The sequence below is a fragment of the Catharus ustulatus genome, chromosome 7 (assembly GCF_009819885.2).
Source record: "Catharus ustulatus isolate bCatUst1 chromosome 7, bCatUst1.pri.v2, whole genome shotgun sequence".
Taxonomy (NCBI): Eukaryota; Metazoa; Chordata; class Aves; order Passeriformes; family Turdidae; genus Catharus; species Catharus ustulatus.
In genome coordinates, this window is record NC_046227.1 from 24,379,003 (window position 1) to 24,394,921 (window position 15,919).

At 47.3% G+C, this 15,919-nt stretch overlaps 1 protein-coding gene across 1 annotated transcript in view; it reads left to right on the plus strand.

Moving 5' to 3' along the window:
• MARCHF4 (membrane associated ring-CH-type finger 4) overlaps positions 1 to 15,919 on the plus strand; it is a 100,847-nt gene that overhangs the window by 73,912 nt on the left and 11,016 nt on the right. Inside the window, exon 4 of the mRNA XM_033064573.1 lies at positions 1,101 to 1,293. Coding sequence (XP_032920464.1) covers positions 1,101 to 1,293 — 193 coding nt within the window. The remainder of the gene's footprint in view (positions 1 to 1,100; positions 1,294 to 15,919) is intronic.

Consider the following 15,919-nt stretch of genomic DNA (forward strand, 5'->3'; position numbering starts at 1 on the left):
AGGATGTGTTTGACAAACACGTAGGGCACTGAGATCTCACAAGACTGTCACTTCATGGGGACACTGAATTTTCACTGAATCTAGGCTAAAGATTTTCAACTCTGAATCCTCTGTACCTGCAGGAGGTTGAAGTCCGTCTTTGTTTATCCTCCTGCCAGTCCCACTGTGATTTCAAGGGTATGTATCTCACAGCTAGGGGTGGCCTATATACTTCGATGCCAGGACACTCTGTCTCTCCTCAGCCTGTTTACACACTTGAGTTTTGATTTGCAGGAGATGCTATGGGCCATGTCCCCAAGTCTTGTTAAAAACACCAATTTCTGCTCTTGGTTTTATAGGACAGTTTTCTCAGCAGTGTAAATCTGAGTGGGGAGGTTTTGTGCTGGATGACAGAGAGGAGTCTGGGCTTAGGATATTTATAACGTAGCTTATACAAAGCTATTTGACAAAGTGAATGGATTTGGAGGAGTTATTTCTATTTTTTTCTTTTTCTGAGGAAGAAGCATTGACGTTTGCCTTGGAACACAGCCTGAATATGTCATCGTCTAAAGGCAGGGTGTCCTGACCACAACAACTTGTGTTGTTTGTAGCAAGTTCTGTGGGATGTGCATTGCCACTGTGAGATCCTACCTAGGGCTGTGATCATGTCAGATCTCACAAAGCGGCACAGAGCCAGCTCATGTGAGGCCTTCAAAAGAAAGCTTGGTGCTTTGAGATATTTATTCTTATGGTACTGGGATGCCCTGGCTGAGGATGTTGCCTGGCCTCTATCTGAGGGAGCAACTGAATTTTTGTGATGGCCATCACAGATGTGCTGTCATGGGGATGTTATTTTTGCTCAGGTGGCTGTGCTTGTCTGATGAGATGCAGGATTCCTTTCCATTGCCTCTTCAGCAGTGCTGTCAAGAAACTCAAGGCCATGCACTACTGAACAGCTGCCATGCTCCATCCTGGATGTGGACAGTGTAAAAGCACCTATGCCCATGGGTGCTCTCTGAGATCTCCAAAGCCTCCACAATGGTGTGAAACAGTGATGTGCTCCAAGTAACTTATCTCTTCACTTTTGTCCTTCCTCCCACCCTCTTGTCCCCTCCCTACAGTGGCAGGCCATCTCTCTGACAGTCATTGAGAAGGTTCAGATAGCAGCAGCCATCCTGGGATCCCTCTTCCTCATCGCCAGTATCTCGTGGCTCATCTGGTCGACCTTCAGTCCTTCAGCCAAGTGGCAGCGCCAGGACCTGCTCTTCCAGATCTGCTATGGAATGTACGGCTTCATGGACATTGTCTGTATAGGTGGGTGATCCTATCTCACACTGTGGCCACGTGGAGAGGAATGGGGCATGGCGTGGAGAGCCAGCCCATGCAGTTTGGCTTGGATTGAGTGTCCACAGATTTTCCTCCTCTTTGCTTTTATGGCCCATTTCTCACTGTTCTCTCAGCTCATCTGGGTGGCCAGAAACAGATGTCTCTTTGGAGCAAGAAGAGGGTGGAGAGGTCTGGGGGAGGCTGGGGAGTGTAAGGCTCTAGAGAAACTCCTTTCCTCCTGGAGTAGCTAATTTAGGGACTGCCCCACACCAGGCATGGCAGGGTCTCTCCGTACACAGCTCCTTGGCTCTCCAGCCCAGTCTCTGCCAGGCAGGAGTGCCTGCACCTTGCCTCCACCTTGGAGCTGCAAGTCCCAACCAGGTCACAGGCAGCCTGGGGTTCTTGTCAGGTTTCTGGTACAGAGCAGTTCTTTTAAGGATGCAGTGCCTCCCTCACACTGCACAAGCCCAGAGAGCACAGCAGCTGCTGGCAGCCTGACCCCAGTAGAGTCTCCTAGGACCAGTGCAGGTCTGCAGGATGGAGGGACATAGCTGCCAGCACCTGCAGCAGCTCCTGAAACACTCTGGTGAACACCAGCACCTCCAAATGTGCCCCTGAGCAGTGTCCACCCAAGCACAGGCCACAAGATAACTTGTCGATTTCAAATGACCCTGACAGGAGCAAAAAGGGAACCGGAGAGCTCTTCATGTCTGGGTCCTGCCATCACTGATATGAAGTTAGAAGCCCTCCCAAACTCAGTGGGAAAATGCAGTCCTGTTCACTTAGTGGATATGTGTATGTGTGGATAGAGCCATTCCAGAGGGAAGAACAGCCCCATTCCAGCCCTCAGAAAAAGCAGGACAGAGCAGCAACTGATGGAATTTGGCTGCAGAAGTAAAACAGATCCAGTGGCAGGGACAGAATTCTGGACTGCACACCCAGGTGGCTCTTGGCCTCAGCAGCCTTCCTGCACAAGACTTGGGCCTGCCAAGACAATTCCTCCCACTGTGCTAGCAGTGAGATGTGAACTTGGCCTGTAGAGATCATCCTGCTCCTTCATGAGGTGCTGGTGGAGCTACCACATCTCCAGGAACAAAGTGTGGCAAGGGGGGTTAAAGAGAGATGGGCAGCACTCATATGTTGGCACAGTCGGCACAATAGGTGATGTCCTCTTGCTGGGGCAATTGAAGGTGGAAAAAAAATTTCCCTATGCATGTGTGGTGTGCACATGTGTCACCTTGCTGGCAGGGACAGAAGTGGAGAGCTCTGGCCTGGACAGACATCAGTAACATGATTAACTGGCTTTGATAAAGCTTCCAGAGCTGAGGGGAGCTGATTAGCTCATCTGTTAATAGGAGCTAAATCTTCCCACATAGCAGAGAACAAACCATGCCAACCTTGAACGGAAGGGAAGCTGGGCAGACAGATCGGATTTTAGGTTCTTTTGTTTAATTGTTTGTTTTTGTTAATTTTTCTAAGGATTTGGTCTCTATTTCTCTTTTCCCTTCTCTGAGGGAAATGTAAGTTTATTTGCATCTCCACTGATGTCACCATTAAGCATAATGCCCTAAGCTGGGAGCTTTAATGTTTCTTTTTCCAGCCAAAGAACAAGCAGACATCCCATTCAGGAACATTTCAGAGTCGTGACTTGGGGCATCCCCTCATCTCATGTTCCTCCCTGCACAGCTGGCAGTCCTGGGGTGCCAGGCATGCTGGCTTGCCCACAAACTCAAAAGCCAGTGGGAAGCATTACAGATGCAGTGAGTTAACATGTCTGTACGTGGGTTCTCTTGCCCAGCACTCAGCAGCTCCCCAGAGCTGGCTGCACTTGGGCTGTGTGCAGCACGTCTGCCTGTGCTGCCAGGCAGCCCACCCATGCTCATGTAGGACAGGGGATGTTCTGGAGCACTGAGCTCTGTCTCCATTCCTCTGGAAAAGCTCATATGTGCATGCTGCCAGCCCTCTGCCCCTGCCACCCTGCAGTGTAAAACTTGACTGTATAGTGCATTTGTGCTCTTTGCAATCCCAGCTGTTGCTGCTGCTCCCAGCTCAGCAGTGGAGGGGAAATGAGCTCTGAGCAGTACTAGCTGAGAGTGTGTGTTCATTCTCCTCAGGGCTCTGAGCAACCTGGTGTAATGGGAGCTGTCCCTGCTCAAGGCAGGTTGGAACAAGATGGTCTTTAAGGTCCCTTCCAACCCAACCCATTCTATGAACACCACAACTGAGGTGAATTCCTCATTCATTATGACTTTGTGCAGTTGTGATGGATGCAGCAATGTCTCCCTAGAGGGCTTGCAGTGAGTTCCTCACTGTAGAACAGCTTTTGTCCCTCTCTTCATCCTTCTTCCAAACCTTGCTGCCTCATGCAGGGTATTTTGATCACAACTGGTGAAAGGCAGCTCTGGAGATTGAAAGTCCTGCTCCTGACTGCCAGCATGGCCCAAAGCCTCTTGTTATTCGTCCCTGGGTTTTAGTTCCACTTCTGCACATTCAGGATTAAACCTCTCATGGATAATTACAGTGGCAATGGATCTTAAAATACTGGAATGTTGTCTGTGCAATTCATGTCTCCTCCTCTGTGGTAGAGCCCTTTTCCTCTTTTGTTACCTAGCCTGTAGGGTGGGTAGGAAAGATTTTGGAGCTAAGAAATGCTCAGTCATGGGGAAAGGGCAGGACATTAAGTTCTACCACACTTGTTTTTTCCAGCTAATGTGAGATGCAATGTAAGATGCTGTCTGTACATTTCTTTGTAACAGGCTAGGCAGTCAAACTAGCAGAATGTGATACCATAGGTCCTGCAATAATTGTCTGAATTCCAGTTGTTTCTTCCTCCAGCTTGACCCCCATGTTTTCCTTTCACTAGCAGAGGAGCAGAGGTTTGAAAGACAAGGTACTTACTGAAGAGCAGATGTCCTGTAACAGAGCTCCTCTGTCATTCTGCCAGTTTGATGTCTCACACCCATTGGGTAGCCAGTGACTCTTGTCTGGGAGGGGTTTACACACCCTGTCACTGCAGGTGCTCAGCAGGACACTTCCTCTGGCACTGTGGAGTCACCAACTCTGCAGAGGTGTGACTAAAATCAGACAGGCAGTCAGCAACTGCCCAGCTGTTTTGTGTGATCTCCTCTCTACCAAGTCAGAAAGGGATTTTGGTAGCAATTTGCCAAGATAGACATGTGGCAATCTGCACGGGCAATCCCATGGCAGCATTGGTCTTTCCAGTGTGGAGTCAAAGGTGAGGGCATGAGTGCTTCCTTGCACATGCAGCTCCCTCAGCACAGATCATCTGGTTATTGTTATCCTCATTTGTTCTGAAATGGTCAGATCATCTCCAAGCTGAACTCTCAAAATATGTCTGTGTACTCAGAGACTATCAATCCATGGAACAAAATCCAAGGGTCTGGATTTGACCCTCAGTCACTAACCTTCAGTAACATAATAGGTTTTTTTGGACTTCTCTAGATTCTAGCATGCCCCACAAGAACAGCTGGAAGGGACAGGAGACATTATCTACCTCTTCACCCGTGAGGAAAACAAAAGCCACAACCAAAGTAAAACCAGTCTGCTCCTCATGACCAGCAGGACAGATGGTATGGCCCCAAGCACCTGAAGCTATGTCCATCTGGGCAAGATGGCCTTTCAACACTCTTCTCCCCCTTGCTCTCAGACATCGAACAAGAGGGAAAGAAGCACTGGAAAAGATTGCTTGGGATTTGTGGGAACCTCCAGTACTGGATTTTTTTTAAGAACCTGTTAGAAAACATATGTCAAGAACAGGTTGCAGAGAGATGGTCCCAGTTTGTGAAGGAGGAACAAATTAAATGCTTCTTGATATCCAGCCAGCTTCGGTGTCTTTGATTCTGATCTCTCATCTGTGCTATCTCTGGTCATGTCTGTAGGACAGATATGAGAGTTGGATTAAACCAGAAACTGGTGATGGTGCCAGCATAGGTATTGCTGTGCTATGAAGTCATCTACAACACAGACGTTGAGATCAGGAACCAGGAAGGGAATGAGAAGTGAGATGGGGACTGCTCATTAGATTAACTGCTCTCTCCATGGTCCAGGAGAGGTAAATCCGAGAGGTAAATCTCAGGCATAGCAAGAGATTAGCAGCAATGCAGTTATTGAAATGCACAGATAAATGGAATGAGCCTTCACAGGCCTCAGTCACTGAGTAGAGAGAGAAGCAGCTTAGAGCTGGGCTGTAAATCCTGAGAGATACCTGCCTGTTAATTAAATGACAGTCCTTGGAGGGAAAAGGAGGGGCTTGCCTCTCTTTCTGTCAAGGTGCAATTAGGGGAAGTCGACATTTGTAGACTAAGGTGTCATTTGGGGTCAGGAGGATGGGAAAGCATTTCCTGTTAAACAAGGAGGAACTCTGCCAGCTAATGAGAGCATGTCACAGAGTAGGCTCAGGCATCCCCAGATGGGCTCTGAGGGAGAAGTGTGTCCCAGGAGGGCCATTAGCAGGCTGTGTGGTGATGTGGCTTGTGTGTGCTGGCCTGCCTGGGATCACACAGAGTATCCCTGAGGCTGGTGTGCTGGGGTCTATCCCCAGCAGTGCAGAAGTGATCTGATCTGCCTCTCCTTGGGTCACTGACTGATGGGCACTTCTGCTTTGTCCCTGCCCAAGTCCCTGCTCCCTGGCTCACCCTGCCTTGGTGCTGACAGCAGAGCACTTCTGCAAGCACTAAATCCTCGTGCTCTTTGAAGCTTTTCCCACTCTTTCCCTGGCTGGTCCCTGATAGTATTTGCCTTCAAAACTGCACTGCAGCTCAGCAGCACAAGATAGGCAGAGCAGGACCATTCATCCAGCTGACGACTCTTGTTGGCACACCACGGCAATCCATTACAGATCAGGAAATGTCTGCCTGCTGTTTTTAATCACAGCTGCCAGAAAGAATAATCAAAAGCATCCAGTACGTCTGACAGCATCTCAGCACAACCATAGGTAATAACATAAGAAATCAATAGCCAATTAAAACTGATCCACAGCATTTGATCTTTCATAGTGCAGTGGGAACAGTAATTAATGGAGCTTCCTTGAAACAGTGACAATTCAAGCTTCTTGCCAAGACTAATGGGGTTTTGTTTTAAATGAGCTTTGCCTTCTAGAGGAAATGCCGGCCTGAGGTAGCCTCAGGGTGTTATCTAGCCAGGTCACTTGGGTCCTCAGCATTCAAAGGATTTAGGAGTGAAAGTCACGATGAAATAAAGAGAAACTGAGAAATGAGGTGTCTTCAGGGTCTCCATCTATATCAATCCCATTCTCAAAAGGAAAGCAGATGTTTTCATTCCAGTCTACACAGTCCCCCAGGGTACAAAGCTGGAAGAATCCCCACCTTGGTAGGGAATCAGTTTTGAGGAAGCACCAAACCCACATGTTGGCTTGATGACACCCTAAAGGCAGAGCAGAAGGCAGAGAAGTTCAGCAAATGTCTTTGGAGGAGAGACCTGACATCAGCCACACAGCAAATGTGTGTGACTTTGGCATACCTGGAAGAGATCTGTGAGAATATACAGAAGTCTTCTGTGCCTTTGATGCACTGCTTGCTGTGCTCTTCATACACATTTTACCTAATTTGTGTGTAAACTGGAGCTATCAGAAGCTAATGGGAGTGGCCAGATCCAGATCCTACCTTCAGAGCAGGCAGCTGGGATAAAGCTAGGCAGCAAAGTCACCTTTTCTGCACCATGAACCCTGGTGTGGACACATTCACCCACAGCGTGCATGCTTTAAAAACCACTGAGCAAATCATTGATCTATCAGCTGTACAGAGGTTGTGTAGACAGGAACAGTTCCCACAGGGCATGTTATGGGGCTCTCAGTCCAGCTGGGGAGCTCCTGGGGAGCAGTCATGCTGGGCCGGCATCAGGACAAGCAATGCTGCAGAGCTGATCTGAGCACTGACTCCTTGGCTGTTATCCAGGAACAGTGGATGCTCGGCAAAATCGAGACAAGCCACCCCTCTGCCCCTGAAAGAAGGGACCTATTTTTATCCACTGTTGCATTGATTGTTCCATAAGGGAGCAAAGGGGCAGCTGGCACGAGTGCACTGTGTGCTGCCAGCAGGGCAGGGCTGCAGGGGCTCTGCGTGCCCACAGGACTCCAGCACAGCTCTGGCTGCTCTCTGCAGAGCCAGCACGTCACTGCTGAGCAAAGAGACAGCTTTGGACCTGGCTCTGAACCCTCTCCCTCTTTGCAGGGAAGGAACTTGGCTTCCAGCACAATCTGAGCAGCACCTGGGCTTTCACACGTGTGCGTTCAGCTCCACGCTCCTGCCCCACATCCATCCCCAGCAGGGTCCCACGGTTACAACAGGGCTCCAGAGATGTATTTTATCGTGAATAACCATATGGTGCTCTCTGCTCCAGTGGATCAATGTGTTTAGCATTTAATGAGGGCAACATAATTAACATTTTTTGAAGGGAAAAAAGAAATTCTTTTGCCTTGTGAACTGCATCTTGTGCTCTCAAGTGTGATACATTACAATCAGAATGGTGCTTTCCTGTCACTAAACTCCTTGACTAAATCAAGTGCCCAGTGTCCCTGAGTTAAGTTTCTGTATGTGGGCAGAGGCAGGAGCACTCACCTTCCTGTCACAACCTCTACACTAGGGCAGGAAATTCCCTTGTAGGCAGCTGGTAGGATCTCCCATGCCAGCTGCACAAATTGTGCTATCTAGTAAGGGATGAAAAAAGTCCTCAGTTCTGTGCCAGGCTGTGTTTTTCCAACTGCCTTCTGTCCTGTCGCTCCTCCTCCTACAGCCTGCATCCCCACAGACACATTCCTCCTGGAGATGGAAGCTGTGGTCCATGGCAGGCTGTTGTGGCTGTAGCAAGGGAATTCAACTCCATGGTCAAAGATGAGACCACAGGGGGGTCACCCCCCAATGTGTGGCAGATGAGGCTGCTTTTGTTGTGTCCCTGCTCGGTGGGGAGCCAGAAGCAGAGGTAAGAAGAGATTAATATGAAGCCACATTGATTGAGCTCTGGGATCACCTCTTAGATTGATGATGGCTACCTGCCAGCAGAGCCATCTTTCAACCCAGATACAACAGGTTGTAATGAAGAATATTGCAAACATGCCCATGGGCTAAGTTGCTAAACTTAATTCTTCCTGAAAGTTACTCCCTGAAGCAGTGCTTTTCTTCCTGCATCAAGATTGATGAACAACAGCCTCAGCCTGAGCCCCTGTGCCCCATGGCAGAGCTGGATCCACAATATCCATTCTATGCCAGGTGGGACAATTCACTCTGCTCAGCCGTGGCCACATCAAGAACCTTTCTGTGTTCTCCAAGGCTCTTCTCCAGACCTTTGCTGCAGGTTTAGCCATGCTCAGCTCCTTTCACTGCTGTCATACTTGTGAGCTCAGCATTGGCAGAGCCCATAGGTGCAGGTAAACCCTTACCTGCCCCTCAGCCTCTATCAGCATTCACTCATCTGGATATTGCAGCCATAAAGGTCTTCAGCTCTGGAGGAAAGACTCTTGTATATGCAGAGAGCAAGGGAACATGTTTTGCCTTCCTAGAGGTCCTAGGATCAGAAATAACAGACCCTTGTCCTCTTGACTTCTACATCTTCATTAATTTTGAATAGTGCCTTTGTGGGGTGAGACCAGTGGGGACATTGTCAGGAAGCAGAGAGGCTGCAGCACCCAAGGTGAAAAGCTTTTGGAAATCTCACAGAAATCCTGGGTTTGCAGTGAAAGATTTTTTTTGGTCATGGCTGTGGAGAACAAAGCAGCACAGGACAGGCCACATCATGGTGAGCACATTTATCCCAACAAAAGGCTGGCCAAATTGCACCATGAACACCTGCCTCACATCTTTGGGATGCCTTCCTGCATGTTGGAGGGGAAAGATGCCCACATCTCACTACAGTGAGGCAGTAGAAGCAATCACAATGCCCGTGCCAGTGTGTGACATCAGAGACATCTCAGGTCCATTGATTTAGCCCATGTGCCCTACATTACCCTGGGCATGGCAAGGGTGATCTGTACTCACCTTTGTGTCTCTCCTGGTTGGTTTTTATTTCTCTTAGTGAAAGAGTACTTAGGTGACTGGAATAGTCTGGAAGAATTGGGCTCAGACAGGACCTGTATCCTTTAGAAAATGAAAAAATTGTGAAACTATTCTCATTTTTTCCTTACAGAATTTAATTTGCTAATAAAAGAAGAGAGGGAGGCATTAGTTCTACTTTCAATAAGCAAATGTCATGTTTTGATCATTCTTGAACAAAGCATTTTGATTTAACATTTAGAGATGACTGCTCATGCTGAGTATTTCAAATTCAGTGTCAGAATTTGGAACACAACATTTTGAAAAATTTAATTCCAAATGAAACATTTTAACCTGTCTGCAAATACACGTGTGTTCTTCCATTCTGGGGAGCAATGTGACTTTTTCAGGTCTCCATCCAAGCAAGTGTGAAGGCAGATTCCCAAGCCCTGCACAGCACAGTGGTGTTGTCCAGCTTTCCTTTTGAAGGAGTGCCTCTGGAATGTCTGAGGATCAGCAAGACTGCACAGGCAGTGCTTTGGTCAGAGTAACATTAGCTATGGCATAGGAAGGTTCAGACCTGGAGGAATGGTTTCCATCATGCAAACAGAATGAAGTGGAAGCCATGTGCTTTGTCTCTCCTCACCATAAGTATTCAACTCTATGGACTTCTGTAGGGAATGTCTGGAAATCTGAAGGTAGAAAAGACCCATAAAGTCAGTTAGAGACCGGTGCTCTGTTCAACCTAGCTTGAAATTATTATTTACTCCCTTCTTTTAAAGACCTTGCAGTATCTGTCATGCACACCTCTTGAGCAAAGCCTTTTCAAGATGTGCGGTGTTGCTGTTACATCCATTTTAAATTTGGAGAGAAAAAAAGCAAGAGGATATACGAGTACTGCCTCCAAGCCCTGTCCCTCCTGTCCTGGCACAGTTATGGGCAGACAGACAAGGGGGGAATGGTGCTGGAGAGGCATGATCCAGAGCAAGGGGTTGTTCTGTTGGTGGAGCTCCCATCTCTATTATTTAACTTGCTTTTTCCAAGAAGAGTCTCATTTATTGCTGCCTGCATAACCACAGACTGCCCTTTAATCCTCTGCTTTATCATGCCCTGTGAATTAAACACCACAGGAGTACAAGGGCCCCTCAGGGCACAACATCCACTTTGCTGTAGCTGTCCACAGCCAGCTGAGTTTATAGGAGTACTTTGGTTAATACTTTATCTACTGCCTGAGCAAGGATTTCTTTGGGTTTAATTTCACCTATTTTCAATGTTATTTCTTGTTTTGGTTTGGGGTGGTTTTTATCACTGTTTTGAGGCAAGGGGTAAAAAAGTACTGGTTGGGCAATGCAGGAAGAGGAAGCTGTGGTGGTTGGTAGCTTGTCTGTTTACAGCTGGAAGTACTGTGGCATCTCTGAGGCCATGGTGTTGCTGTGTGCAACTCCAGGGGTCAGCCCAGCTGCTCTGTCACATCTCTGCAGCACAGCTGGTGTTATTTTCCCATTGCAGACAAACCATGTGGGAGTGCTGAACGAAACAAAATTTCATTTCCATTGGACGCCTCTACTCAGCTCCTTAATGTTGCCAGTATTTTCTCATTTTGGGTCTTACCAGCTCAGCCCTACGTGGCCCAGCCCATGTGTTGTGGAGAGCATGACTGAGCAGGGCAGCACCTCTCAGAGAAGATGCATTACTTTGCAGCCATAAAAGCTCTCCAAATGCTCCTACATCACCCTGCCCCCAGCTCCCATGGCAGGCAGTCCTAGCTGTCAACTCAATTCATCCTGTTGGATAGAGCCTTCCTCCTCCCACAGCTACAAATGCCATGTCTGTGGGGTGGACAGCTCCTGCTTCCCAGAGGAACCTGTGGCATGCTGTGCACACAGGAATCACTGCTGCATACTTGCGTCACTTGAACTCGTGACATGCTGCAGTGTCACAACCTGGAAGTTGTTCCTTGCCATGTAGCTCAGCCACATCCTGCAAAGTCACAGTGGTTCCTGGGGGAGGGACGCTGCCAGCTGCCCCACCAGGCACTAAAATAATAAAATTATAGCAGTAATAAAAGAGGGCTCCTCTCCCCAGCCCCCACACTCTGCCCCAGGAGCACTCACCTGGTGGAGCAGCAGCTGTGGGACTCTCAGAGGTGCCAGCCTGCTGGGCCCATGTCCCACCTGGCCGGGCTCTTGCTGACTCTGGGGTGGGTGTTAATGGCTGCAGAGAGCTTGGGACGCAGCATAGTGACCTGCCCAGATGGGATCTGCTGCTCCCGTGGCTCTGCCAGAGGAGTGGGGGAAGCAGGGAAGGAGAAGGGCTCTCACTGCACTTAGGGGGGCTCCTGGGCCACCAGGGGCTGAGGAAGCTCTGAGGCACAGCTGCCTTTGAACAAGGAGATGAGCTGTACTAAACACGACATTTTCTGGATGGTCAGCAGTTGAAGGTTATGGGCCAGCTTGTTTTTGCCGTAGTGACCCAAAATGGAAGAGTCCAAACCTCCATAAAATGCTTTCTCAAGACTGGGAACAGCTCCTCTGTGTACACTGGTGGGAGCTTCTCCCTGGCCGTGGAGGTATCACTCTTGGAGGGGCTCAGTTTCAGTTTTGCTGGAGTCATGGTCCTGTGGCCTAGGAGATCCAAGCATGGCATCCCACTGCTGGGAAAGCTGTGGGACAGTGAAACCTCACTACAGTGAACACACTTAGCAGAAGCAGTGTTTTGCCTTCCCCAGATCCCTGGGTTCCATGATGGCCATGTCATCCAGTGATAACAGCATTCAAAGGGTCCAGCCATGCAGGGATCCCAGTTCTGCTGAGCCAAAACACAGTTCAGATTCATACATAATCAGTTCTTTAAACATTAAAAAAGTGCATTGAGAATGATTGATAAGAAAATGCCTGATTATAATCAGCTAATCATATTTCCATATGTTAAGCATTCACTCAAGCTCTAATCATTATGAATACATTTTCAATTTATACTTTATCTCATTCAATGCTGGTAATTGCTAAGTTTGCACACCCTCGTTCCAGCATTATTCAGAGCAGACCTTTGCTAGAAGTGTTGTGGACTAGAGAAATCCTGATCATTGGTCCAGTGTCTTGCAGCTTCCAGAAATGTCTAGAAGGCAGCACCACATGTTTCAGGCTAACCATTAAGAACTACTCCTGTATGCAGGGTAGACTGCTCAGCTCTTGAAACATTCTGGGGACAAAAATTATATTTTGGAGAGTGGAGATGACAGTTATGAAGGAATCTATACTTCCTATTCGATTTCCCCAGAAAGCAAAGAGTCCCTGAAAATTCGAATGTATCAGTAGTTTGTATGGGAAGCAGCCGTTTAATGAAAGCATTCCAGAGCTGAAGAAAAGTAAGATGTGAGGATAATGGACTCCAGAAAAGCAGTGGCAGCAGCCCCAGGGGAGCAGAGCATTGAGTGTCCCTTGGGAAGAGAATCTGAAGGATAAAAGAGCTGTGAACAGCTCACAGCTGCCAAAAGGGATGATACTAAAGGCACAACAGCAAACTGTGCCTGTGCAGGGGGAAGCTCAGAAGCGTGGGAAGAGAGCACAGAGGCTGCATCAGGAACTCTTTGAGGATCCAAAATCAGAAGCTGCAATCACACAAAAGGCAGAAAGAATAATCTTCAGCTAATGAAAAGTCTCTAGAAATCCCACAAGCATGGGGAGCTGTCAGAGTTGAGCCCCAAGATGACCATCCAGAGATTCAAAAGGCAAAAAGAAGAGGGTTCATAAGCATAGGTGAAGAAGAACAAGGCAAGTCTAAGAGCTCAAATAGTATTCAATAACAAAGGGCCAAATATTGTTTCAGTCCTCAAAACTAAACTAAACTAATTTTAATGAAGAGAAAGGAGCCCGGGGCAGCATCAGAAAAGAACAGCCTCAAAAATATTCAAATTAGTTAGCGCTGTCCTTGTCAGCATGTCCTAATGAACTTCAGAGGAAGCTGCAGGAACAGTGGCTGACCCATGAGCATTTCATCATCAGGAACTTGAGGAGGATGCAGGAGGTGCCAGGCAGCTGGGAAATGCAAGCAGAGTACATAGCTTTAAATATAATCTGTATCAGATAATGAAAGTAGGCACTGCGGATCAAGGAAATGAAGGGCAAATCATCTTAACTGATTCATAGAAAGATACTGGATATTTTTTAGTTAATCAGCTGGTGAGCACAGGAGTATAACCAGATGTAATTTGGAAGGGTAATTGTACTAGTGGTTAAAGAAGAAGTCATATTTTAATATGCTATGACTTGGGCAATGCTCTTGGTGCTTTGCCTTTGCATTCTCCTACCAGAGAAGCATGCTCTAGATTAAATAACTATAATGCAGGTGTACAGCCAATGGAGAAACTGCTTTCTCAGTAGTTGCCAGTGGTGTGCTGCAAACTGGAAACACATTTCAAGTAGAGAGTCTTTTGGACTCTGCTCTCTTCAATATTTTTATTAATGACTTAGATAATTAAATAGGCTGTTATAAAATTCACAGATGACACCAAGCTTGGAAAGGCTGCAAGCACTTTGGAGGATCAAATCAGCATTTGAAATTTGAAATTATCTTGGCAAATTGGAGGAATCAACACGACATAATTGAATAAAGAGAAGTGCAAAACATTACCCTTAGGAATGAGAAATCAGAATCCCAAACTCAAGCAGGACCAGACAGTCACACTGCTGAAGACAGTGACATACCAGTTTCTTTCATCAGGGAGTTGAAAGGTAGGTGGGGTGTTAGAGTGCTGATTCTGCACCTCTCTGGTCTGGGGACTGCACCCTGCTGGGGAGTTCCCTTGTAGAAAAAGGGGGAGGAAATGAAGAGGTTCTGGAGATGATAAACAGATTGAGGAGAAGGACATTACCTCTTTCCCAGCCTGGTCAACTCCAAGGTTCACAACTCTCCAAATCAGCCCAAGTGCAGAGCTGCATTGATGCCATGACATTGTTTTCAATTACAAAACGACCTCTCCCACCCTTTTCCTCATTTCCTGAAGAGTACAGCTCTGCAACCTTGAGTATCTGCCACAGGAGCATCTGAGTATGCCAGGCTGTTCAGAGAACTTGTCATATTCAGCTGGACCGGGCCTGGGCGATGCCAGATACTACATACCCCTTTCCAAGCCTGAATTTCCTGGAACGGACCCTTCTGGCTCCCTTTTCCTGATTTATCATCAGCCACTTTCCTCTTCTTAGGTCCAGATAAAAGGTGACTAAGGATGGAGCAAATAGGATAAGATTAAGGCAAAAAGATAAGTGAGGGCTGAGCTGGTGGAGCTTTGGAAACCAAAGTGCAGAAATTTGAGATTGTCACAAAAGATTAAAGAATTCACAGAAAGGGAGGGAAGGGTTTGTGTATGCGATGATGTCAGATGTCAATAGAGAGAAAGCCTGGCAAATAAAGCGTTATCTCCCAGAAATCTTGGTTTACTTTGGCCTGAGTCATCACTGCTGTGGAGGCAAACATTAAGCTTTGATCACAGCTGCCATAATCTTCCCCTGACACCCAATAATGAAAGCAACAGAAACAGGTTGAAGCATGGCAGCTGTCTGGCTGAGATGAAATTGCGCTTGAAAAGGAAAACAAAAAGGCAAAGCCGTGCTGAAGGTGGAAACCAGAGGTGACAGGACAGGGCCTTTTTGAGGAGGTAACTGGCTGGAAGGGACTGTGATTTTTGCTCCTGTAGATAATGTGAGTGTCAGCACAGGGGTGATGTGCCACCCTCTGTCAGAAGAAGCCATATTTTGGTGGTTTTCTTTACTGGCAAACAGGTGAAACAGTTCCTGCCCCAAAATTTACCTGTTTCTTTCAAGATAATTCATGGCAAGTGTTGGAATAAGAGGAAGGTTAATTAGAGGTTGAAAGTTCTGGGAAGAATTTCATTTGGTGGCAGAGGCTGACCATGTTCAGGAGTTCACTGTATGTCATTTCTGGGAAACTGCTGCTCCAAAGTTACTTTAAATCAGAGACTCACAACACCTTGGGTTAATCTCACAGGATGGTGGTACAGCAACTGATCCCCACTTCCCCTTCTAGAGACACAAACACAGTTCCCTTGTTATATCTGCCAGTGTTTTTCCAGCAGTCCTTCTGGCCCTTGGGCTGAGGACTTTTGATCAGTGTTCTTACAAGCCTACTGACCCAATGCTCCTCTGTCTCCTCTAATCCCAAGAGAGCAGAGCTTTCAACGATTTTCAGACCAAGGAATTTCATCAGTGCTGGTCCAGCCAGGTCTCTGCATGAGAAAATGGGAATGAGAGCAGCACATCATGAGTGCCCACATTCCATGGGAGTTTCACTTCACCAGCACTATTTAAAGAAGTGGGCAACAATCTGGACTAACAAGTTTTGTGTACAGCTCATAGAAATTTTCCTTCTGAAGAGGATGGTTTTCACAGAGGATCCACTGAGAACAGATTTTTGTGAAGCTCTGACACTCCCAGAATCCATCTGAAAATCTGATACATTTCTGTGTTGAAGATTGCACAAAGAAGTTCACACCAACCTGCAATCTTACACACTCACACAGATGATTTGGCTAATGGAATAATTGCTAATAAATGTACACCTCAAGTCAAATACAGTCCTTCCTAAATTCCCAC